Source organism: Odontesthes bonariensis, chromosome 6, assembly GCF_027942865.1.
Source record: "Odontesthes bonariensis isolate fOdoBon6 chromosome 6, fOdoBon6.hap1, whole genome shotgun sequence".
Taxonomy (NCBI): Eukaryota; Metazoa; Chordata; class Actinopteri; order Atheriniformes; family Atherinopsidae; genus Odontesthes; species Odontesthes bonariensis.
In genome coordinates this window covers 12,863,359-12,887,407 of record NC_134511.1, presented here as the reverse complement: position 1 = coordinate 12,887,407, position 24,049 = coordinate 12,863,359, and the positions used below count along the sequence as shown (strand labels likewise).

The 24,049-nt window shown below is 41.8% G+C and overlaps 2 protein-coding genes across 16 annotated transcripts in view; both read right to left on the bottom strand.

The window, feature by feature from the left end:
- The window catches only part of kcnt1b (potassium sodium-activated channel subfamily T member 1b), a 63,357-nt gene extending 49,126 nt beyond the window's left edge, over positions 1-14,231 (bottom strand). For 9 of the 15 annotated variants that reach the window (XM_075467421.1, XM_075467428.1, XM_075467422.1 and 6 more), the window contains exons 1-3: positions 13,981-14,230; positions 11,022-11,079; positions 9,874-10,041 (exon numbers count right to left, since the gene is read on the bottom strand). In XM_075467421.1, the coding sequence (XP_075323536.1) occupies positions 9,874-10,041; positions 11,022-11,079; positions 13,981-14,047 (293 nt within the window). In that variant the 5' untranslated portion in view covers positions 14,048-14,230. Of the gene's footprint in view, positions 1-9,873; positions 10,042-11,021; positions 11,080-12,619; positions 13,445-13,980 lie in introns of those variants that run through there. The other 6 variants (XR_012769915.1, XR_012769916.1, XM_075467419.1 and 3 more) reach the window with 2 other exon arrangements.
- Positions 14,232-14,256: 25 nt separating this feature from the next.
- Positions 14,257-23,677, bottom strand: LOC142382016 (uncharacterized). Its single transcript, XM_075467437.1, has 6 exons — positions 23,511-23,677; positions 19,167-19,310; positions 18,883-19,016; positions 17,905-18,116; positions 16,047-16,153; positions 14,257-15,669 (listed from the first exon to the last, which is right to left on the bottom strand). Exons 1-6 carry the CDS (start codon positions 23,609-23,611, stop codon positions 15,612-15,614), a joined length of 756 nt encoding a protein of 251 aa, XP_075323552.1. The 5' UTR covers positions 23,612-23,677; the 3' UTR covers positions 14,257-15,611.
- Between the last annotated feature and the right edge of the window lie 372 nt (positions 23,678-24,049).

The window sequence follows — 24,049 nt, the reverse complement described above, 5'->3', positions numbered from 1 at the left end:
TTTTTTCTTGGTCATAATGCAGGGATGCTCAGTGCTACATTTAATTAACAATTCATGAAAGACTCAAGGCCACGCTTTTTTAGTCACTGGGCCTCTGATACCGACTTCACACAAACAAAAGCTTAAGAAAATAAATTATTCACTTCAAGTCAGGTGGCTTTTAAAAATCAAGAACAAAACATGATATTCTGTATATCTGCATATCAAACACATTGGTAGCTATGTAATTATCACAGACATACTGTGTACTGTATGAAGCCCAGTCAAGGCCCTAATGATAAGAGCCACGAGCCAGCTGATGGATCATTATAAACAGAAGACATTTAGATATTCAGCCGGCGGACTTTCATATCCAGGCTGTGGGTCTTACGTTTGGGCCTCTGAAGCCACCAAAGTTATCGTTGTAGCAAAATTTCCTCTCGTTCTCTCGCTGAAGTCAGATAAAGTCTTAAAGCTGCAGTCTGCAACTCTTTTTCAAGCATAATGCCTGGAACTGTCCGGGGATTCTGAAAGTAGTACATTAAATACCCCAATACAAAAAAAATGAGTTCTCTAGGTCCCCTATATGTCCCGCTAGGTCCCTCCAAAGCCAGCAGGTTTGTTTACAAAATTGCAGACCGGACCGGTAAAAGGTAACCAATCAGGTTACGAGCTGGGCTCTGCTGCCTGTCAATCACCGATTGTGCACGCGCGATACAAGGTAGGCTCGTCCCCACGCTTATTTATCTAGACTATTGAACTTCATTACGGGCTAGTCTACTTACTGTGTCTTCCATGATCGCAAATGACAGGTGAGTTGATGAATGAGGAGTCGTGTACGCGAATCTGGCGTGCACGTAGACGTGCACGAGTTCTCATGTGTTTTGATGGGGCGGGACAGGAAGTTGAATAACTTTTTATTTTCGGTTAAAAAATAAGCATTTCTTGCATTTTGCGACTACGGAGGTCACCGTTTTCAACTTCAAGCGTTCTGATAGATCATGTAAACTCTTAAAATGCCAAAAAGTAGGACTTTACGTATGACAACAACAAATCCTGCAGACTGCAGCTTTAAAGAACAAAGACAAATACAAGCAATCTGGAAAGTGAAAGAGAAAGCAACTCAGATCACACAAACACATGCGAGCGCGAGTAAATAATCAGAGAAGATGGCTTCACAAATCCATCGTGTTACCATTAGGACAACAAATGTCTCCAAATGAGTGATTATCCATCTAAAAAGAGCAAAGGGTACACAATGAGCTTATGGCTGACAGTAAGGGGGATGTTTTTTGAACATCCAATCTGAATTTTGACACAGACGTTCTAAGTGAAATAAGCGGCACATAGTTAAAGGATAAGACCGGTTTTTTGACATTGGGCCCTTGATTTCACATTATAACATGATGTTCTACTCACCCCTGCGTGTTGTTGGTCATTTGGAGCTGTTCCGAAGATATTCGAGAGGCGTCTGGCTGCTCTCTTGAGATATTCGGCCATGAAACGGTTTCCTATGGGCAAGTTTATACAGGCACAAACTATGCTGTTTATAATTTATTAATTACTGTACACTAGCACTGATAACGTGGAGGTGCGTCGCTTACTTAAAAAAATCCGGGTTACTAATTTTGAATTTTAGCCGAATGAATAAATAGGCAGCAGGTCTGTGGGCTGTCTGTGGCAGTAGCACGACGATGACGTCAGTAACACCCACTTTACGACAAAAATTCAAAATTACAGTAACCCGGATTTTTTTAAGTAAGCGACGCACCTCCACGTTATCAGTGCTAGTGTAGAGTAATTAATAAATTATAAACAGCATAGTTTGTGCCTGTATAAACTTGCCCATAGGAAACCGTTTCATGGCCGAATATCTCAAGAGAGCAGCCAGACGCCTCGCGAATATCTTCGGAACAGCTCCAAATGACCAACAACAAGCAGGGGTGAGTAGAACATCATGTTATAATGTGAAATCAAGGGCCCAATGTCAAAAAATCGGTCTTATCCTTTAATTAGCATACAGATATATACAGACAGCGTTATCAAGCCGTTTGCCTTATTTTCCTTTCATAAATAAGCTAACTGTAACTCACTAAAGTAACTGAATTGGTCGGACACAGGAGCCTTCAGGGAGAACAACAGAGTGGGATGTTCAAGTGAACCATTGGCATTACCCAAAACAATGCTGCATACAAAGTAGTTATAGCACAAATATTGCAATGGGTATCCTTATAATTACCTTTTGGCAACATTTTTAAGGCTTTTTTTTCCTTTTCTTAGGAGCTGTTATATATAATGCACACATTTTACTCATAAATCAGCTGCTGTCGAGTCATAACACCTTCTCAACAGCTTATTTAATACTTACTATAGAATGTTGTTTAAAAGTACATCAGTAAATAATGTTGCATAATAAGTTGAAGAATGCCCCTGGGCTTTTTACTAAAATTAGGCTGCAAATCCGTGATCAGTGAGCCACGGCAGCTACACTGATAATGACACATTTTCCTGATTAATCCGACCAAAAAAATAAAAAGTTTATTGAGACAAACTAAATTCAAATGGGCAATCGAGCACAGATAATGTCACAGATCCATTTACGCCAACAAATGCAAATAAAAACATCCAAATTGATTTATTTACCTTTGAAAACAGTAGTTTTATTTCCAACCGTTACAAAACCTCTCAATACTAAAGTGCAGCTTTAGCATTAAGGCCTTGTGAACGTGTGTGAATATGTTGGACGTATGACAACGCGTAGTCTGCAATCCCTGAATTATCCTCAGTTTGACACCGTATACTTCACACAGACACCCACAATACTGTATTCCCCTATTCTGTGCTGACAGCCTCATCCAAATGCCTCCATCATCACGACTGCTTATTAAAGCGTAACAAGCCAACTCCACTGGTGCTAATTAAGTTGGCAAGACAAAGCGCGGGAGTTAAACAGCCAACGCACCAGAGGTTTCAACGATCCGATGACCCAGAAGAGAAGCAAATTCAGAGGGGTAAACAAAAACCTGTTTTTCTCAGAGCGTCCACAGGATAATTCTTCCTTTGTGGTTCAACTTTAATTATCTGTCCCATTTGATCGATCCCTCTGAGACTGCTCTCAGCCACTGTACTGTTCAGATGGGGGATGCCCGCTAATTCTTTTCTGCTCAGGCGTACTGAGCCACCTTGACTAATACCACCTCTGTGTTAGGAAGAAATAAATCCCAACAGAAAGAGCTGAAACGGAGACTTGGACAAGCTGAGCTTGTGAGTAAGGCCACGCCTCAGATCACTCTCATAGACACCGATTACAAAAGCGGGGAACTGGCGGAACAAATCCTTAGAAATTCCCCAAACCAATAACACAGAATAAACAGAAAGTGGACTACATGTTCGGGGTCTCTACTCTTTTGTGGAAACAACAATAAATCCTTACATTAACAGCCTGTTTAAGACATGCAGTCATTCTGCTGCTGATATGCGCCAGTCTAGAGGACTTTAAGTGTTCCCACCCACTCTGTGCCGATGGTGATGACTAATACCACCTATGGTCTAAACTGAAAGCTCGGTCTGCTCAGCGGAAATGTGTATGCAACCAGCGACAACACTCACTTTCAAGCACAGATGACTCTTAGGAGGACATTCAATAATCTCAGTTTGGTCCCAGTATGAGTGAAATGTCCCATTGCGTTCAAAAAGATACATTCATAAGCTACCGCTAAGAAACGGGATCACAACAGTATTCCACTGAGACCTCTTATGGTGAGTGTACCAGGGTTTAAACTGAATGACTAGTTCCTGTTCAGTGTCCATCAATCACAGCCACAAGTCATTTATTTGAACTGTCAAGTCCCTTAAATTCAGTCTTTTCTGACAATAGTTTCACTGAATAAAACCTTTACCTGAGCTAATGGTTTGTAAATGATGTGAGTGTAAGCAGCTACTAAAAGAAAAGTAGAGCTTTTACACTCAGTTTATCAGAGATGTGATAGTTACAGCTTTTCATAAACTGCTCATTTAAGTCCAAGTTCACCAGCCAAATAATGATTTCAGAGTTTAACAGCTATGATCGTCAGTGTGTGCCCATTTATGACCGATCAGTGTGAGGATGACGACTGAGAAAAGTGAGCTCACCCGAGCAGAGCGTAGTGAGCAGCAAGTAATCTTTAGAGCCTGACAAATCCTAGGAAAATTAATCACGATAAAACACATGAAGAGCTGGCTTGACTGCACAGACAGGGGACGTCCTCATCAAATTGAGTAGCCAATGTCGAAAACACCGGCGGCAGCAGTGTAACAAGTGTGCAGTAAGAGCGAAAGTCTACTGAGAGCGGTAAACTGATGCACTTTTTTTTTTTTTTTTTTACTGTAGAGTCATCAGAGAAGTGAAGTGAAATTTATTTATATAGCACTTTTCAGCAACAAGGCGATCCAAAGTGCTAAGAGGCACTTTCAACACTCTAAAGCCACATGTCATAAAAAGGTGTAGCTGTAGCCATTAAACTGTTAAAGTGTGGACACACCGACTGATTCACCTTGAATGAAACAGTCCGTGTTCAAATTTTGTCTGGTAGAGTATAAAGAGCAAGTGAAATTCTTCCACTGCCACCTCCACGAGCCAAAAATGTTACACACTGCTGTCCACAGAACATATTAAAAAAAACAAACATGGAATTTAATGTTCTTATAACACCTGGGTGCCTTCTACGGGTATCAGTTAAATATGAAATGCCATCCTAAATGAAAGTGAGGAGTTGGAATTGAGCATTTAGTGTGCAAACAGCCTGTGGACGACCTCATCCTCGTCCCTGGTGGCTTCCTTTCACTCCACTCCTCTGTCCCCCATTTCCTCTTATCTTTCATCCACATGATCCGACCCTTATTCTCTGGGTTTTTGTGTTTGTTCAGCCCTAATTTCCCCTTTGTATTTGCCCACCATCTTATCTTCCTCGTAAACTTGTTCAGATGGAAGAAATGCACACATCAATCAAACCCCAGAAAGCACTCTCGCAACAGAATCCGTGCCAACAAAACAGCTGCTGCCAGTTTCAGTGCACGACTATGGTCACGGGACATTTTAATTTCCTTCTAGTTTGCCTCTGCGGTATCAGTATGGGAAGCAAAAATCTATGGAAGTGCCACAAGAGTTGCAATCCCTTTTAAATGAATACATGGCACCTTTTTATCCACCGGAAACCAGTGTCTGAGACTAGCTGCAGCTGGACAGCAGCTTATGTGTCAGTGCTGCATCACAAGTTTGACATTCAAGAAGGTATTAAGAGACCAATTAATACGTCTCACTCTGATGACAGTGCTCCAATTAGCATCGTGCTTTGATTAAAGGAGAAAAACCCGAACGTGATTAGCAACGCGTAGGAATGATAGATGCAGATAATTTTATCCCGGCTCTCCTGTCGGTGTTTGGTGGCTCATTTCTATTCCTGACTGATTGAGATTAGCTCCCCCACCCCTGACTGACAGAGAGAAATAAACCCACACACTTAAACTCAAATGCCCAATCAGACATTCACAGGTGTCCACGCTCAGAGCTCATACATAGCGTAAACACTTGTGCAGACAACACTCACTTTCAGACAAACCCACACAGTCACCGCTTGCTTGTCAGAGCCCATGACTTCAGTGTGATTGCTCCTCTCCTGCACCCACACAGCCAAGTTGTCATTATGGCCCTCTGACACCCAGCCCAGGAAATAATGGCAGCCCTGGAGGGAGATTTTCCTCCTCACCACTCGCACACACACATCCCAACTGTACTCTCACTGTCTACATCACAGAAACACAGAATATAACAGAAACACGATGACTCACTCACAGACGGCACAGAAGGGTCAAACTTCAGCGAACTTTGCTCAGTTACGTACCGTACGGTTTGTTCATTCTAACATCCCTGTACGCAAAAAGGGTCTTTAACTTCTGTTTCTTAAAGAAGACGAAAGTGATAAAACACATTTGGCTCTTGTGATTTCTCCATTTTGTGACTCGTCTTCCCCCCTGTTCCTTGATTCTTCCTACTAGTGACCTGGAAATCGATCACAGCACAACAAATTTGAGGAAAGTCTAAACTCTAAAGTCTAAATTCTAAATTCTAAAATGCAGCTGGAGGAGAGACGAGGGTTGTCAGAGGAGCTATGAGCAAGGCTGCCACCACTAACATAAACCACATTAATGCCATGAAGTAAAATTAATTTATTTACAAGCGATTATAAATACTGTTAATACCTATCTGACAGAGTTCATAAACGTATCGTATTTCATTGATTTCGGTTTGAAATGACAAGTTCACAGCAAGCATATCTTCTTTTGTTGAACGCATTTCGATCCGATTCCTTTTCGCTGGTGTAACATCCTAGAGGAATAAATCAATAAAGTTGTGCCTCCTGACTTTATTGAGTTCTCAGCAAACAAAGTCAAAACCGAAATGACTGCCTCTAAATGGGCTCAAATTGGGTACCGCAAAGAGCAGACCTCCTTCAAGCAACACATGAGATGAGGATGAGCCCCTGGAATCACGCCATCAAAACAAACCCAGCCAGCAGAAGTAGCTGCAGAACAAAGACCGTAACTGCATTAAAGAAGAGAACAGGATTCAACCCTGGCACCAAAGCACCACAATTTATAGGTAAGGCTTCAAAAGAATACTGTACCAACAACTTGGATCAGTGCCACCACAAGCCTTTTGCAATTACAACGGTCCTTTGAACAGGTACGAATGAAGCTGGCACCAGTCTGGGCACAGATGAAATGCCTCCATCTCTGCTTGGGAGAGGAGATCCCTTTAGACGAGTAGCTGCCAGGACTTATTAGCGCATCTTATGCTACTATGATCAGGGACCGGCCCTCTGCGGAACTTTGATTTCCGCCAGGGGAAAATGCATTCAGGAATACGTTGGGCCTTGTTGTGTTTAGATTATGTTAACTGTCAGACAAAGTCAGGTTACAAGAGAGCAAAATCCAGTACACTACAATCATTTCTCAGTCAGTACTTCAAAATCCAATAAGTTAACTTTATTCAGAAAAAGCGAATGTCTTTAAAAAAAAAAAAGGTAAAGGGGATTAGAAACTGTATGCTATACAAACAGATGCAATGAAGTATAACTTAATAAAAGCTAGTGAGGAGCAGGTATACAAATAACCAAGAAAAGTCAACCAAATGATTCAAGTCGGAGCAGCTATTGGAATTCGCAGTGAGGGGAGGACACCTGTCTTCCTTATCATCCTTCAATACAGTCTAAACCACTGTTGTCATGGTGAGCGCCCAGCTGAAACAGTGGCTGAGCTTGGCTTACCTCCTGACACGCTCGATGTGGTCAGCCCAGCTAGCTGAAAGCTCCTCACAAGCAGAACTTTAAAACAAATGTAGCTATTCCCTCAGTTCTCAAACAGATGGGGCATGCTTCATACTAAAACAACAATTAAAAGAAGAACTAATCCACAGTTCACTTCAGTTCCACAGCTCACAGTGCGTGCGACAACCCGTTTCTGCACTTATTCTGTAAACAGAATATTTGCTGTGCTCTGCTAGTAGCTCAGGCGTTTATGAGAAAGAGGACATACTGTGAGAATGGCAAACCGAAACGCAGCCACTCAGATCCATGCACCAACCGGCTGGAAACATGAAAGATTAATTCATCTGATTCAATGGAAGGAGGGAAAGAAGAAGACTTTTCCAATAACTTCTGTCTCGAGCACACAGGAAACACAAAAATATCTTGATAAACAATGTTAAAGTGATTTTTAATGGACATTTGCTTATTTGTGTGTCATCCTTTTTTTGATTTGGTTGTGGACTCCTCTTTGTTGTGTTAACGCAGGTATAGTGGGTTATCGCTGCCCTGCAGGCCTGCAGCCCATTACCCTTTACATTCCCCTCCTGGTATGACAAATGAAACGAAAAAGAGACAAAAGGCCACGAGGGCAGGGGTTGCTGATTCTCCTCTGAGTCAGATTTGTTTCAGGGTACACAGATGCCACCACATGCAAGCACTGAAGCATATATTTCTTAGTATCCCAGCAACAAGCTCTAATTACCCTTTGATGTAAATAGGGGATCAGCTGGGTGAAATATTCACAGAAGCATACCAAAACCAGTCTTTCCCATGATCAGAACCGCAAGAGCAATGCATGACACAGCACCCATGCAAAAGTCTATTTAAGAGAGTTTTTCCTGTGTTTTTTTTTTTTCCATTGAGAGTGTATTGCATGCAGAGGAGAACTGTAGCCTTTTCTGCCTTTGGCTCCAGCAATTTATTCCAGCAGAAAGACCACATGTGGGGGAGGGGTGGCGGCCAAACAGGCTACTGCTGATACAAATATTAAATGTAGACAAAAACCTTGCACTGATGTCAAACTTTTTGGTAAAGAATGTACCACAGGTACCGTGTTACATTTACTTTTCATATAACAGTTTTGGTTCAAAAGTGAAATCTTGGTGATAATCATCCTCTATTCATCCAAGATACTATCTGCAGACGGTTCTCCTGTCGTAACACGGCTGCTGCTGACAACAGAAAAACCCTGCTGTGGAGTGATAACTGACACACTGTCAGATTTAACCACCGATGACAGAACAGGGTTTGTTTTTTCACATATTGGTTTTGCTGTATTAGGGAAGAAATAAAAAGAGATGTCTGCGCTAACCCGCCGCTGTTCTTCTTTTGTAATTTACATATGTCAGACAAGGTCGGCTCAGCCCGACATTGGTATGCGCTGGCTTGCACACACACTTACACGTATGCCACCTCACCTCTGTTCCTGCCTTCCTTGCCTTATCAGAGGTCATCGCTGTGCGAAAGAAGATCACCACCTCTGGCTTGAAAGTCACGGCCAAAAGGTTTACAGGAAGACACGACAGAACCGCAAAGGAAGGCGAATCCAACACTTATCTGTAAGGTATCTGACTCAAACAGTATCAGAAATGTAAGATAAAACAGGTAACAATTTTTGGGTGGAAATTATCTTTCAGCTGGTCTCGATCTTTCCAACATCAACCCTTATGTTGACACTCTTTCCTGATTAGAATTCAAACGTGTCTGGCGCAGTATATCAGAGCAGTAGATTACATATATTTCAACATGTATAGTATTGGATGTTTAGTTAGAAATCAACAAAGAAACTATGAAACGGTACCATTCATCTCCTCTCTGCAAGCCAGTCCTGAGTGAGATGGCCTCACTTCAGCCCCATGGGGAGCTCCACAGCACTCAGCAGTGGCTTCCCCCCCTGGTCTTATCCTTTGGTCTACCTCCCAAGCTGCAGCAATAACTGAACTCTCACAACACTCTCAAATTCTGCAGCACTCTTGTGACTGTGGCAGCACTTAATGGGTCAAAAATGGGATATTTCACCCTTGGGGAAAAGAAACGAGGGAAAATGCACGGTCAGATCAGCCATGTTTAGATTGTTTTCACACTTTTCAACAAACCATATTTTCTTAATGGCTGATAAACCTTTTAAGAGGCCGAGATGCAAATTTCTCTGTTGTTGTACAAATGATCTCAAAGTGCACTAATGGTTAAAAAAAACAAAAAAAAACACCCATTATGATTGCAAAACCTTTTAAGCCTCTGTTTGGTCGTTTTACTACTTTATCCAGACAAACATAAAACCAAAAGCTAAATAAATTAATGTCCTGCCCCATTTCTAAAAAGGTTATCAAGAGAAATCAATATGGAAATTGTGGCATAACCCAAATGGAGAAAATAGATGCCATAATATTCTAGCTCTCATTCACAACATGCTCCTGGTAAATTGGAAGCTGGTAGATGTATGCACACACACACACACACACACACACACACACACACAGAGCCCCCTGGAGGAGCAAACCTGGGCAGCCACATGCCACAGTACACAATATAGGAGTGTTTTTCATGCTACCTGTCATCGTTCTGAAATGTCTGGTCCCCGAGCAGCAAGTCCCTGAAGCGGTAACGGGGTGGAAGAGGAGGCACCTCTGTGTCCACATCTGCCATCTTGAGGGTCGAGATGTCCAGAATAACACCCGAGTTGCTGCTGTTGTTCTTCTGCAGGGTCTCTGTGGAGGCCCTGTGAGCCCAGAGGGAGAGCAGCATCTGCTCATCAAAGAGTCCAATTTTGCAATGGAACACCGACTTTTTAAACCTAATCCAAGCTAACACCTGATACAACTTTGCCCTGCCTGGGAGTGTTTGTAGGTATTGCGGCTTTAACCCAATAATTCAAAGGTCTGTTGCAGGTTTTCAGGATTTAGTGGAACTATAAAGGCAGGTACTGCTGTGCAATGAGCAGTCTAAATGTGTTTGCAAAATCATTGTTCAGAGGAGAGTACGGTGCACAGTATGTTCTACTGATATCTCCACAACACTGAAAAAAAAGGGTGCTGAAGAAAACCGTAATGCGGAAAAAGGGCCAATTTTAATTTGTTCCACATAATGTATTTACTGAGGATGGCCATCTTGAAAACAGCTGCTAATGTTTTTATAATGCAGAGTTATTGACTCTGACTGAGCGGTTACACCTGCAGCTGACAGAGCTTTGAGAACAGCTCAAAGAAAAGAAATCGTATTCTCCCACCCATGTGCAAAACCATGAACTGGATGCCTGATATAACTTTTAGATGTTTCCCTGCTTCAACACACCTGATTCAGATGAAATGGATCTCTTCAAAAGATTGCTAAGATCTGCACAAGCCTGCTAATGATGCATTGATCTGAATTAGGTGTGTTGAAGCAGGGAAACATCTAAAACCTGCAGGACAGCGGCCCTTGAGGACCGGATGTGGACATGTGAATAACAGATAATTGTCATTTCCCACAAATAATTGAACTTGTGTACAATAGCATGTATTATTCATAAACAAGATTTAATTCTTCCACCATCGAAGTAGGTTACAGGTTGTCACCAAAGACAAATATGAAAATGCAAGCCACCTACGAGCAAAGATGTGATAACATGTGTCTGCTTACAGTCATGTGATGCTGTCAATGTATGCGTGTTCCCACCTTTTCACAAAGTGTCATGTGTCGGGAAATGCTTCAGGAAATTACCTGTCACTATGGGAACCCGAAGATCGGCGCGGAGGACTCATGACTGGCTCTTGAGGGGCTTGCGGGAAAGAGAGGGCAAAGAAAGACAGAGAGAGGGAGATGCATTTAAAGACCTATTAAAAATTCACCTCTGTTAAGACATGAGCGGAACGATTGCATTAGCTGCCTGTTTTGCAGCTTAAGTCCTCCCAGAGTTGAGCGAGTTGTCTCTGGAGGGGGGAGGATCACTGATACACTTTAATGTAATTGTACAGTTTATGATTATGTGGAAAGTGGCTACGCTGGCAGGTCAGTCGGCTGTTTTGCACATACAGACTGTGTTTATTGAGGGCACTCTAGAGTATGCTTTAATTTGTGCTAACATGGTGGGAGAGAACCACCCCATCAAAGCGATGCCAAGCTCATTTTTCGGCCTGTGAAGTAAAACAGGGAGAGGGAAATCATTTCAGAAATAGGACACATACTTTACTGTAAATTCAGTGTATGACAGCATGATCTGTCGGGATCAGTCTAATGAAACCGGTTCATATGCGCATGTTCCTGCTGGAGTGAATCCATATCCTGTTGATATTGTTTTAATCTCTTGCTTAATCATGAAAAAGTGAACAATAAGTGGATAATGCAAAGTCAGCGAGGCTTTCATAGGACCATGTGGGCAGTCTTGAGTGTGCCAACAGCTCCAAGAGACATCTCTCGTATTGGTGAAAGCACAGACCCTGGCAAAGGCAGACAGAGGAGGGAGAGAAGGGAGATAAAAAAAATGAGTGTGTTGGAGAGGGGGAAAAAGAGAAAACAATGGGCAAGAATGCAGAGGAGAAGCAGACAAAATGCCCTGAATGTGCCCTCGACTTTAGACAAAATTAGAGTCGACTGGGTGAAAAGGTGGAGGCAACTCCACACTCGTAAATGTGCTTTAAGAGACCGTCTCATCTGATGGAGAGAAGGCTATGGATTCAATCCAAGGAGAGAAAATGGAGCAAACAAAAACATCTGCAGGGAAGGCTTAAAACTGGCCTCTAAAAACACGAGATCATAAAAAAAAGAGGATAAAAGCTGACTTGAAGATCTCTAAATATATGCAGTTGTCCTCAATATTCCCTTTGTGAAAGGGCTCATCATCAGAAATACCCAGGCACAGTATTTTACATTTTCTGCTTTTTTAAGGAAAAATCTCTGAAATTCAGACATCATATTAACATAAATCAGCCACAAAAAAAGAAGACGCTAATGATTGCACCAAGTCTAAAAACCTAACCATTTCTAAACTACAGCCACACTGAGCTCTATCACAGTTTTGTTCAGAGAAAATGGTTCATGGTACTGATCAACCAAAGCATTTGAAGGGCGATCTTATGACTCAGTTTTTGTAAACTATAAGAAAATGTTGAAAATCCAAGAAAATGACTCCATCATCTCCTATACGACATAATGAGAGAAAAAGTGCAGCAAACAGAAACACCCCCTCCCCTTTGGAAAAGTTATGACACACAGCATCTTTTTACACAGACAGCTCGTGTAAACCAATAAACGAGCAGCACCAACTGTAGGTGAAGGCAGGCAAGTTACATGCTACAAGGGTTGTTGCTAACTTTGTTTACCTGGCTGCGTTCCCGTTTCCGGCCGAGGTCCCATCATCGTAAAAAAAATTTTGGCTTAGATAACATCCATACACTTTATGTACACCACTGCCCGGGCGACACGGGATGTCTTCCATCAACGAGACCCTGCGGAAGCGCTATCATTATTGCAAAGTGACAACTGGAAGAGGGAGGGAAGTCGGCTCCAGTAATTAGGCCGGTAGAGCCCAGCGGAGTTAGCTTAAACGCTCAGTTAATTAAAATCAATCAGTTGGACCCTTTACCGATGGATAGTGGTTCCAAACCACCTCTACTCTGTGTGCACTTATACATTAGCTACTGACATGCTCGCAAGGTAGATTATGATTTTTGGTTTATATTTTAAACGTTCGTCCCAGTACTTACTGATTGGCTTTCGCGCATCTCAAGCTGTTAATATTTAAATATCAATGCGCGAACCCCTCCAAACCACCCCAAAGTCGAGAACTTGCTGTCGCTTAGCAACAACTTTGTTTGACACTGTCAACGATCTACCTTACTTGGCGGAAGGAGGATAGACGTCAACGTTGTTTTTAGTCCCCTGCTGTTGATTAAAAACCTGATTTTTTTTCCCACTTGCCTTTTTTCTTTTCAATAAGCTCACAATCCCGTGTCACCGTTTCCAGCTGCTCTTATATAACAGCCCTTGTTCTAAAAAAAAAAACACACTGCAAGCACCGCTTCCCGTGGATTTTTCTCCGTTGCTGTCTTCTGCAATGCAACACTAAACATCTAAAAATAAGGACATCGTGCAAGCGCGCCGTCCTCCTGCTTTCATGCTTCACTGTCAGCATCAGCATCCATTCCTCCCCGTGGATACAACAACCTGAAGTCACCCACGAGTGTCTCGCCATCTACCGGACAACCTTGAAATAATACTCTGTCTACGGAGGAAACTGATGCGTTTAATAATGAAAGGGAACTTCTCGCCTGCAGAGTAGTGGCTCTATGTGTAGACAAATAACAACGCCAATAAAGAAAGCCATGGTCTGAGATGCCCAGTACAGAAACGTTCAGAACTCTTCATCCTCAAGCATCTGGCGGTGAGTGATGGAAAGTGCAACTTTGCTAAAGCTTTTGTACGAAATGATGTGGTGCAGAAACAGCTTTCCAGTCACACAAGCACATTAAAACAAATCAAGGCTTTATTTGAATGATTGAAATCTTTTGAATTACACAACAACAGCCCCAAAATGGCCAGATATGTATATGTTGCTCTCATTATTTTTTGTAATAGCCAACATCATTAATGGAGTATGCACAACACATGCAAAGTCGAGGCAACTTCCTCTCACAATATCTACATAGAACATTTACAGATCATCTTTTCTCTCAAAACATACCTGCCACAGCTCTCTCTTCTGCTATTTGTCTCACAACTGTCCCCCTTAGATTGAAAAAAATATTCATTCTGTGAGCGCAGAGGGATGAGTGGAAGACACCGCTGCCTACAGGAAAAGCCGTGTTGCTCTGTGCGCCGTCCCTGTGCTCAGCCTCTCCACATTTCAGCCCATTATCCTCCAGGGGAAAGAGCTCTGAGCGTCATCGTGCTAAAGCCCACACAGCCACTTACAGTTTCCCATGCCAGCAGCCAGATCTCGCTCATTGGCTTATTTCACCCAAGAATCTGGATTCCCACAGATTTCTGCTCCACCGCTGGATCCATCTGATTTTTGTGACTTCACTCCACGTTGTGTGTTTCCCCTCATACAGTCGGATGAGGAATTGTGTCGGGGTGCTTTATTTCTGGTAACCACTGTGGGTCATTTGCAGTAAGATAACATCACAAATATCCACATAAACTCACTCAATTATAAAATGTAATGGTATGATGACGTCTATATTTTAAAGAGATATCTGAAATTGACAGAAGCAGTTCATACGATTCAAGGTTGGTTTACTTTTAAATAGGTCATAACACAACATCCTGTAATGTTTTATGTGGTTGTTGTTGTTTTTTTGGTGCACATCTGAACACAAAGATCAGAGTCTAGTCTAAAGTGAGATGACGCCTACTTCATCAAGTCACTATGAAAGACATTTCCTGAATGCTTCTCCTGTGGCTAGTCAGGCACAAACAAACAAACAAACAAACAAACAATCAACAGATGCCTTGCATGGAATCAATCAGACCATGCTGGGGTTTTTAGGAGGGGTGCCTACTTAATGGCTTAAAGAGATGGGAGCTAAAAACAAAAAGAGCAGTAAGGGAGTACTTGGGCTTGTTAATGTTTGTTTGTTTGTTTTACACTGAGATTTATTATTAATAAGACACTCTAATAACCATCCAGAACCAAAAGTATAAACCTGTAAATGAGCACGATTTGAGCGCTCCAAAACATTCCCTTCTTGCTTTTCCAACTGTCAATCAAGTTCTTCACCATAAAGGCAATCCATTGTCATCCATTTCTGATCAAATAGTCAACACCTTCGAACGCAGCATTTGTCACATCTTCATCCTGAACTTTCTATAACTACACACGTACAGTTTTAGCCCTCATCCGATGTCTTTGGCTCACGTCTTTCAGTCAGCGCTAATACATGCTGACAAATTAGATCTTTACATCTGACTTTCTGCTGGCTCACTTTTTTTTCTTTTTTAACTGATGTGATGTTCAAACCAGACTTCATGTGTATTTGAAGGCTTTCAAATGAAAAAAATAAATAAATAAATGAGCCGCTCATAAGGAATATACAGTATACAAACAGATCATTTCATACGCTGGAGACATTCTAAAAAAAATCTTAACGGTAACTCGGTAGCCTTTAATGAGCTCTAATTTAGTGCCAGCAGTCATTCACTTCCATCAGCTGCCAGCTTTGACGAATGCAGGTATGTCTCATGTTGGAGCGATCGCTTTAGCTATGCAGCCAATGGACTGCTATATTTCATGCTCTCTATATCACAGCGCGTCCATCAGGCTATTACTCCTTGACACTTGTTTCCTGATCATAATACGAGTATTGCTGAGCCTCAGCACAGCACAGCCACTCTCCCACCTGGATGCTTGCTCTTCATGCTTCCAAAGTGTCTAAAAACAGATTGAGATGGAAACAGGGCTCAGACAGTGAAGCGGTCACATTCAGTGAGCAGCCCAGAGGCATAAATACATATAATATATAGAAGCATTACATGAGCTTAGTGCATGAATCACACATTTGTCTGGCTGTAAGCAACAGTCTCTCTTGATTTTTAAACCTCTAATGCACTGTAAGTTACTTTAGATACAACATATCAGGTGTTTTGCTCTGTTGTGTGTGACAGACGGCGTTCCCATCATTCTTCTCATGTCACTGTGTAAACAACAAAAAGTGGGGGGATAACTCGATTCATAGATTTTTCTTTTGAGGTATAAAGACATCATGGCTTCACGATCCAGTGATGTCATAACGTTGGTTCTCCTCTTACCTCCACGCGTTGGTTTCATGGCTGTAGGCTTCTATTGTTTTCAGGTTGGAGATACCATCAGATCCTCCTATTGCCAGCAACGCACCGTTGAACACTGCAAGGGACGTCTGAATCACAACACAAGAGAACATTTATGACAGATTTATGATTCAAAAGATTACGACAAGATTATATTTCACATGCCCCGTTCTTTTATAGACATTTTATCTCACCTTCATCATAACGTCTTGAAGCAAATCAATTCAAGAGTGTCAGTATGCCATATGTATGTTACTCGTACACTTTAAAGCCTCTTGCTCTGACATGGCTGTATAAATGTCAGTTTTGTCCAAGCAGAAAGATCCGAAGAAGTCCTATAATCCTAATGTACTTGATGCTATCACCATGAACCATATCTGTATTACGCCTGCCTTGTGGCTTGTTTAACACACCTCAAACAAAAATGATCATTCTTTGATCAATCAGCCAACCAGTCATTGCTTGTAAACTGGGCCCTCTGTGGCAATAGCTAAAAAACAGAGAGGCTGCTCGCAACTGGCATTAAAAAGCGTATCCACAGACATCAGAAACCAATATCCATGTAAACATGCAGCCGATGTCACACAGTTAGCTCTTAGCTGAGCAACAAACATGGTATTAGCCGGTCTGCTGACGTATCTCTGAAATCCCAAATAGATTCAGTTCAGTGGAACTCCATCATTATTCAAACCTCGACATGTCTCAGAATGAAGGGAGTCACATCTTTTGCAGACTTTTCCACAAACGTCAGCTCACTTATATAACAGATGTGATATGAGAGAAGTAAAAAGAATATAAAACGATTTATATGTGATGTTGCTCAGCTCAGTGTCAGCACACCTCCGCTGGCTAAAGACCCTCAAAATGAACATTTTTGAACTCAAGGACATTTTCTTGCTGAACTGATCTCAGAAGAAAAGACTGAAAACGCTTTGAAGAGCACCCATTGCCTGTGATACATTCATGCACTGTATGGAATGCTCCAAGCATCACTCTGAGGCCCTGAAGTTCTGTTATGTTACATTAAAACGCCTCTTCTGAGGAGGATAAATGACTCAGCTTCAGGCAGAGAATGGCAAGTACTGCTAAAATAATGTACAGTATGATAATTATAATGTGTTTATGGAACATTAAATCATATAAACAATCCATCCATTTTCTATACCCGCTTAATACAATTTAGGGTCGCGGGGGGGGGGGCTGGAACCTATCCCAGCTGCCATTGGGTGAGAGGCGGGGAACACCCTGGACAGGCCGCCAGTCCATCGCAGGGCCGCACAGAGACAAACGAGACACACAACCATGCACACTCACACTCACGCCAAGGGAAAATTTAGAGTCACCAATTAACCTGACATGCCTGTTTTTGGACAGTGGGAGGTAGAACATGCCAACTCCACACAGAAAGGCCCCAGCCTGGAATCGAACCTGGGTCCCTATATAAATAACCCGATAATAACCCCTATATAAACCAATTGTATTAAACTCCTACAATAAAACTGAACTTGTTGAACTGTAAATAAGCAAAATATGAGTGCTTTAAATAACAGCTCGATAAACTTAGAGTATATCTGTCGTCTTAATCTCTTTAACTTCTCATATTGGGCCAACTGTGGGCTAAAGTTTTCACAAATACAGTTGAATTGTGAGAGAGGAATTTTGAAGATTCTCCAAAGATTCTCGTCTCTGTGTTGATTTAAATTGCCCATTGTGTGCAGACTAAGGCTGTGTGTCTTCTTTCTGTGGTTTTCTTTGATCATTTTAATGCAAATATACTCTAAGAGCTGCGTGAGATTGGGGAGAGCTCTCCTCTGATGTGTCAGACTAATCTTTCACTTACGTTGTCTCTCTTGTTCCTCATGCGTTTCACAGGTGACCACCTCATATTGTCAGGGTCAAATCTCTCCACAGCACAGAGGTCCAGGTTGAGCTCGTCTTTGCCCCCGGCTACATAAATGCAACCCAGGTACACGGCGCAGCCACCATTCTCCCTGGGACTCAGCATGTGGGCACATATTGACCAGGTACCGTCCACAGGGTTGTACCGCTCCACTGGGAAATATTCAGAAGACAGCAGAAGTCAGAGGGACATATATATATAGATATGTGTGTGTGGGTGTTATGGATATGGATTTATATTAACTTGAAATGTTCTTAAACTAAAGCAGAAAGAAAGATTCCAGTGATATGAATGGTGCATCTTTTGTTTTTATTTAGTAGTTTAAGACAGCAATGATCCACAAATAGTGCAACTTATCGTCGTTTTTGCAAGCTTGGACTATAAACATAGGAACTGAAAGAGGTTGTGGGAATTTGACGAACACACTCTTCACACAGACTGAAATAGTCAGTGACAAGTGGTAGCACAACATAGCCCTTGTTTATCTTGGGCAAGGTCAGTGGGCTCCAGAAACTGTGGGAGTGTGTGGATGCGAGCATGCATCTTTGCCAGTGTGAGTGTATGTGGAATGCAAAGAGTAAAAAAGGTTAAGCTAGCATTTAGATGTTGCTTCAGTTCTGTCACATGTCAAAAAGCTGTCAAAGAAAGCTGAGATTTTCTTTTTTTTCAAACAATGGTAGATAAACGCTGTTGACTGAGGAGCACAGAGCACACTGAATATTTCATTCTTATACAAACAATTGGTTTGATAATCTTTCATTTATCTATTTTTTTTTCTTTTTATGATTGTGCTGCTTTGCATCATTTGTGTTAGCTGAAATAGTCACAATATATTCGAAAAATAGTGATGATACTGAATATTTCTATGAAATGTTGTCTGGCATTGTGACTATTTATTTCAAATGATATTTCTCCCACCTGAGCTCAGAGTGGTTTCCCCATCATTTCCTCCGATCACATATAAGTGACCCTCCAACACAGCAGCCATTGCTCTGGTTCTTCTGGTCAGCATTGGCGCCTGCGTACTCCAGGTGTTCATTTTTGGATCATACCTACACCGATTTAACAAATGATCAGTCAATCATTGAACTTTGAGATCTATACTCTTAGTTCCTTCCTCTGAATCATTCATTTCAGACTGAGATGTCTTAAGCACACTTGATTTTGTTAGATTTTGAATTTGAGTACTTATGGTGTAGTACCTCTCCACAGTATTCATGGCAGTGATGTCATCATGTCCGCCAATAGCGTACAGGTATCCATCCATCGCTGCCAGACACACTCCGCTGCGGGGGCTGCTCAAGGGTGCTACATCCATACTCCAGCTGTCTGTGTCTGTGCTGTACCTGCCATGATGGAGGTCAATGAGAGGGGGGTCAAAGAGTTGATGGATGGTAATATGAGTTGCTGCTACTGTCTACTTAAACTGAACCAAAAATACACATGTTTTCACTGCATACTTGTATTCATCAAGTGTTTTGTATGCCTGCAGTTATGTACTTTTGAAAAACACAGTTGGGAGCGTATTTCTGAGTTGTTTTTGCATCTGGCTAAACTTCTGCGTGTTTCCTCTCCACCGAAAGACTATTAACGTTGTTTTCTTTCTGTTCAAAGCTATTAGACTAAACCCCTTTTCACACTAAACAACACTTCCACCTAATTGGTAAAATGTTGCTAAAGGGGCATGTCACGGCAGCAACATAAATACCCCTCAGTAATTAGCTGCAATCAGGTAAGCACAGTGGGAGCAAGCCGTTCTGGTTCTTCGGAGCTGACCACTCTAAGAGTCTTTCTGGCCCCCAGCCAATCGGGGGAAATCATTATGAAAAGGCTGTCAAGACTTAATTTCTGAAGCTAATGGTGTGACATTTGTGAACGATTAATTTCGGAGGAACCAGATTCCAACAGGAACAAAACACTCATATTCACGTCCATGCACAGATGAGATTCCTTTTGCTGTTTCTTTTTTCCAATCATCCGCGTGACGTGACGGCTGCTTCACTCATCGCCTAAAGCTACTGAGATCTACAGAGGAATGGAGTCCGGTCAGACATGTCTAAGAACATATGACCAATTGGCAGCCAAAGAGACAAGCATGGTGTATGTACAGTGTATGCTATGGAAGAAGGACTGAGGCTTGGGTCACACCCGTGCCAAAAAAAGAGTCCAAGGAACCTTGACTCAGCCACTTGACCTCTCTTGACTCAAACAAACTGTTAAAAAGAGTAATTCCAACCCTCTTTAAAGAAACATAACCAGCTCCGTCTATAAATATGATAAAGTAGCAGGAGAGTTCCACGGTTAGTTTTTTTTCTGAAGAACCTATGAGGAATAGATACCCAGTCCACAAATCCCGTTAGCAAGGACTTTTGGCAGTTTATTGCTCACTAAATGATAGCTTGTGAGTTTAACTAAAAAACAATATGCTAACTTTTGCTGACCAGCGAAGTACACAAGAATAAGCAAAATACAAAAACACACAGCTCAAACAAGTTGTTTTGAGCATCAGATCTTTATTTTAGTTACGTCCAAAGATTAATGCAAGGCTCATCATGGCAAAATGTGCTCTTGGAAACACTTATTTATGTCCATCTGTCTGTCTGCTGTGATGTGTTGAAACTGTTCTGAATCTATGCTATGCCTTTCACAGACACCACATCTCAGCCCAGTTGAACATATATGGGAGATTTTGAACCAGCATGCTACACTAGTGGCCTCCAGCATAATCAGTTCACCAAATAATGGAGCTTCTTTTGGAAGAATGACGTTCTTACACTCCAGCACAGCTCAAGAGATTTGAAAAAATATCTAATTTCACTCATCTTTGTGTCTGTATGCACAGTTATACTCAAGTGAGTATTCTGGCCTTGCGATTATTTATTCATTACTTTCCAACTCCAAACCTTTTAATCTTTTATTGTGATTATATTTAATTATTCTTTAGATATAAGTATTCTAATGAGGGGGGGTGATCAACAGCTTGCATTCAAGTGTGTGTAATTATCAGATAGCTTCATTATCTCCCTGACAAGAGGGTCAAAAGGCAAAAATATCAAAACACCTTTCAGATAAACACAAAACTCCTGAAATAGCTTAACTATTGAGCTGTGTGACCGTTAGGCAAAGAAAAGTTTTGTTGCTTGTTGTCACTATAGTCACACAACAAGCTTTGAAAAGGAAAGGCGCACATTAACTGCAAAGGACTTGATCCTATTAAAGCAAACAAGGATCCATTATCCTCTAATGCAACCATATTCCAGATCTGTAAACTCCCTCGAGTGAGCAGAAGAACAGAACGTGCAATTAGCAATGTGTCAAGTGCAAAGCAGTTGCGATGAAGGTTGAGACACAGCATACACAGAATAAGATCGCACAAGTTAAAGAGACAAGCTTGGGCAAAGTAAGACCTAAAGATTTTCAGAGTTTTTTATTTTTTATTTTCGACAGATGAAATAATAGTGACTGGCAGTGGAGTAATAGAGGAGCCCATGGCTGGACGAACATTTGGTTCTGGTATGGGCTGCAGTGGCACAGGAAGAAGTCTGCAGCACTTGAGGTCACGATTTATGCTGATGACATTCAGCTGTATATGATGATAAAACCCACAGATCCCAGCAGCCCTGCTAATCTCACAGTGTGTCTTTCTGACATCAAATTCTGAATGGCAGAAAAAATAGCTTAAATTTCACGATGATAAGTCAAATGTCACTTCTCATGGTCCCCCACTTTTTTCAGTCCCGTTGCTTCTAATCTTGTCAGTCTTTCAAATATTATCTCCAAGACCTTTAAGTTTAATATCTGATTCTGGTCTTGATGTTCAAGTGTAATATGTTGTTCAGTCTTGCTTTTTCAAACTTAAAAATTAGGTCATATCTTTCAAATGCTGACAAAAAAGTGATGCATGTTGTCTTTCATGCTATTTTCCCCTACTGTAATTCACTATACTCAGGTAACAATCAGGACTCCCTCTGTCGTCTCCAGTTTATTCAAAAGGTTGAAGCTGGACTCGTTATATGACAAAAAGACGTGAACAAATCACCCTTATGCTCGCCTCCCTGCACTAGCTCCCTGTTTCATATTGATTTTAAAATCTTACTACGTACCGTCAAAGCCTTAAACAGCCTTGCCTATACCATAAATACATCACAGACTTATTGACCTGGTCTGTTTCCCTATAAAACATTGAGCCCTGGGGATAGTGCCCTGATAACTATTCCCAGATCACAGTTTGTGATAAAGAGACATTGGGTCTTTTCCACTAGAACCTCATTTTATTGTGTTCTTTGTCTACTGAAGTCAGGCACACTAAGTCTGTAGTTACATTCAAATCTTATCTCAAAACTTTCATCGTGAGAAAGTCTTGTCAGGGTGTTTGTGACAATGTGTGGCAATGATAAGCGGACTTGGGGCAGACCCAGAACCCACTGGAGAGAATACATTGGCTGGCTTGGCCACGAGTCAGTGTCCCCAAGGAAGACCTGGAGGACGTGACTGGGGGAGAGGGAGGTCTGTGGACCTCTGCTTAGACTGTTGTTCAATACATGGATGGGTATTGCTATCTTTACATTACATTAAGCAAACACTTTTATCAAAAATAACTGACAAGTGAGAGGCACAGGACAAGGCGTGTTATGTATATTTTCACTTATAGACCAGGAACATTGGGGAACCGAATCAGCGACCTTCCAACTGAGAATAGCTACTTGTATTTTCATACAGGACCATACTCCACCACATGCATCCAAGTGGTCCACTGCTTGGCAAGCTGGCAAAGACCTCACAGATGATCAAATGATGACCTGCCCACTTCTCTCACCTCAAGGAAAACAAGTTGAGACTTGTTCTCAAATATGAAATTTGCAGGGAGGGAAGACAGTGCCCCTCTTGGAACAGCATTTGGGGGAATGTTAGTTTTTGTATTTTAGCCACTTTGTTAGAAATTCAGGTTTGAGATTCAGTAGGACAGAGGTCTTTCACTGTGCGGTAGCACACTTGTTTGAATCGCAACCGTTGATCACCTCTTGTCCTTCATGGTCTCATGCCAAAACACATTCTGCTGACCCCCATTTTCTGCTGTCAGCGCTCAGCATCAAAGACTGAGAGCTCATCCCTCACAGATCATGTCCTCTGGACTAAGCTTTCCGAGCTTATCTGATAGGTTAAAGTATTATCTCGGCTTCGACATACCTGCCTTCAGCTTCTGCACATCCGATAAGTGATGTGAGGCAATGGACTGTCAGATTTAACACACGAATTTAAAATAAACGATTTTGATTACAGCCTCTCACGAACTTAGGAATTAGATGCTCACATTTAACTGAAACGTGAAATTCACAGTGGAATTGACAAAAACAAAGTCAGTCAGTTCAAAGGATGCTTGTAAGGTGCTTACAGCGAGAAATCCTTCTCCTCAAGGAGCTTAGAGTGATAATCCACTGGAGAATGTCAAAAGTCCTTCCAGACTGTGACATTTTCAGATAAGAATAATTGGTAAATCAAAACTAACATGAACACATTTTTAGTGGCGGATATTTACTGTCTCTCACCTCTCCACACTGCTGTAACATCTGACGTTATCTTCCCCACCCACAGTGTAGATCTTGCCATCCAGTGTACCAACAGCCACGCTGCCTCGATTGTTGATCATGCGTTCAGCTGATCTCCATTCATTGTACTCAGGACAGAACTGTTCTACCAGACAGGATGGGTCAGCGTGGGTCCACCCGCCAACTACCAAAACAAAACAGGGAACAGTTTCATTAAAAAAAAGCATGCTTTCTTCTTTATGTTGAGCACTGTTCTTGTGGGCTGCCATTATGTGCCACTAAATCTCCACGGAACACGAGAGACATATCATAAAGGAAAAAGCATTCCACAGCTATATTTGCGAGGTGTTGACTCACCATGCACCCCGAGAGCAAATTCAGTGATGTTTTGTAGCAAAGCCCCCCCCCCCCCTTATGCTCTACATGTCTTTCCACTCATCTCTGGAGGGTTATCCTTTATTGCGTTGCTTTCAAATTTATCCTTTTGATTTTGTTTTGTTCCCAAGCAAGCCCCCCCTCTCTCCGAAATGATGCCAGCA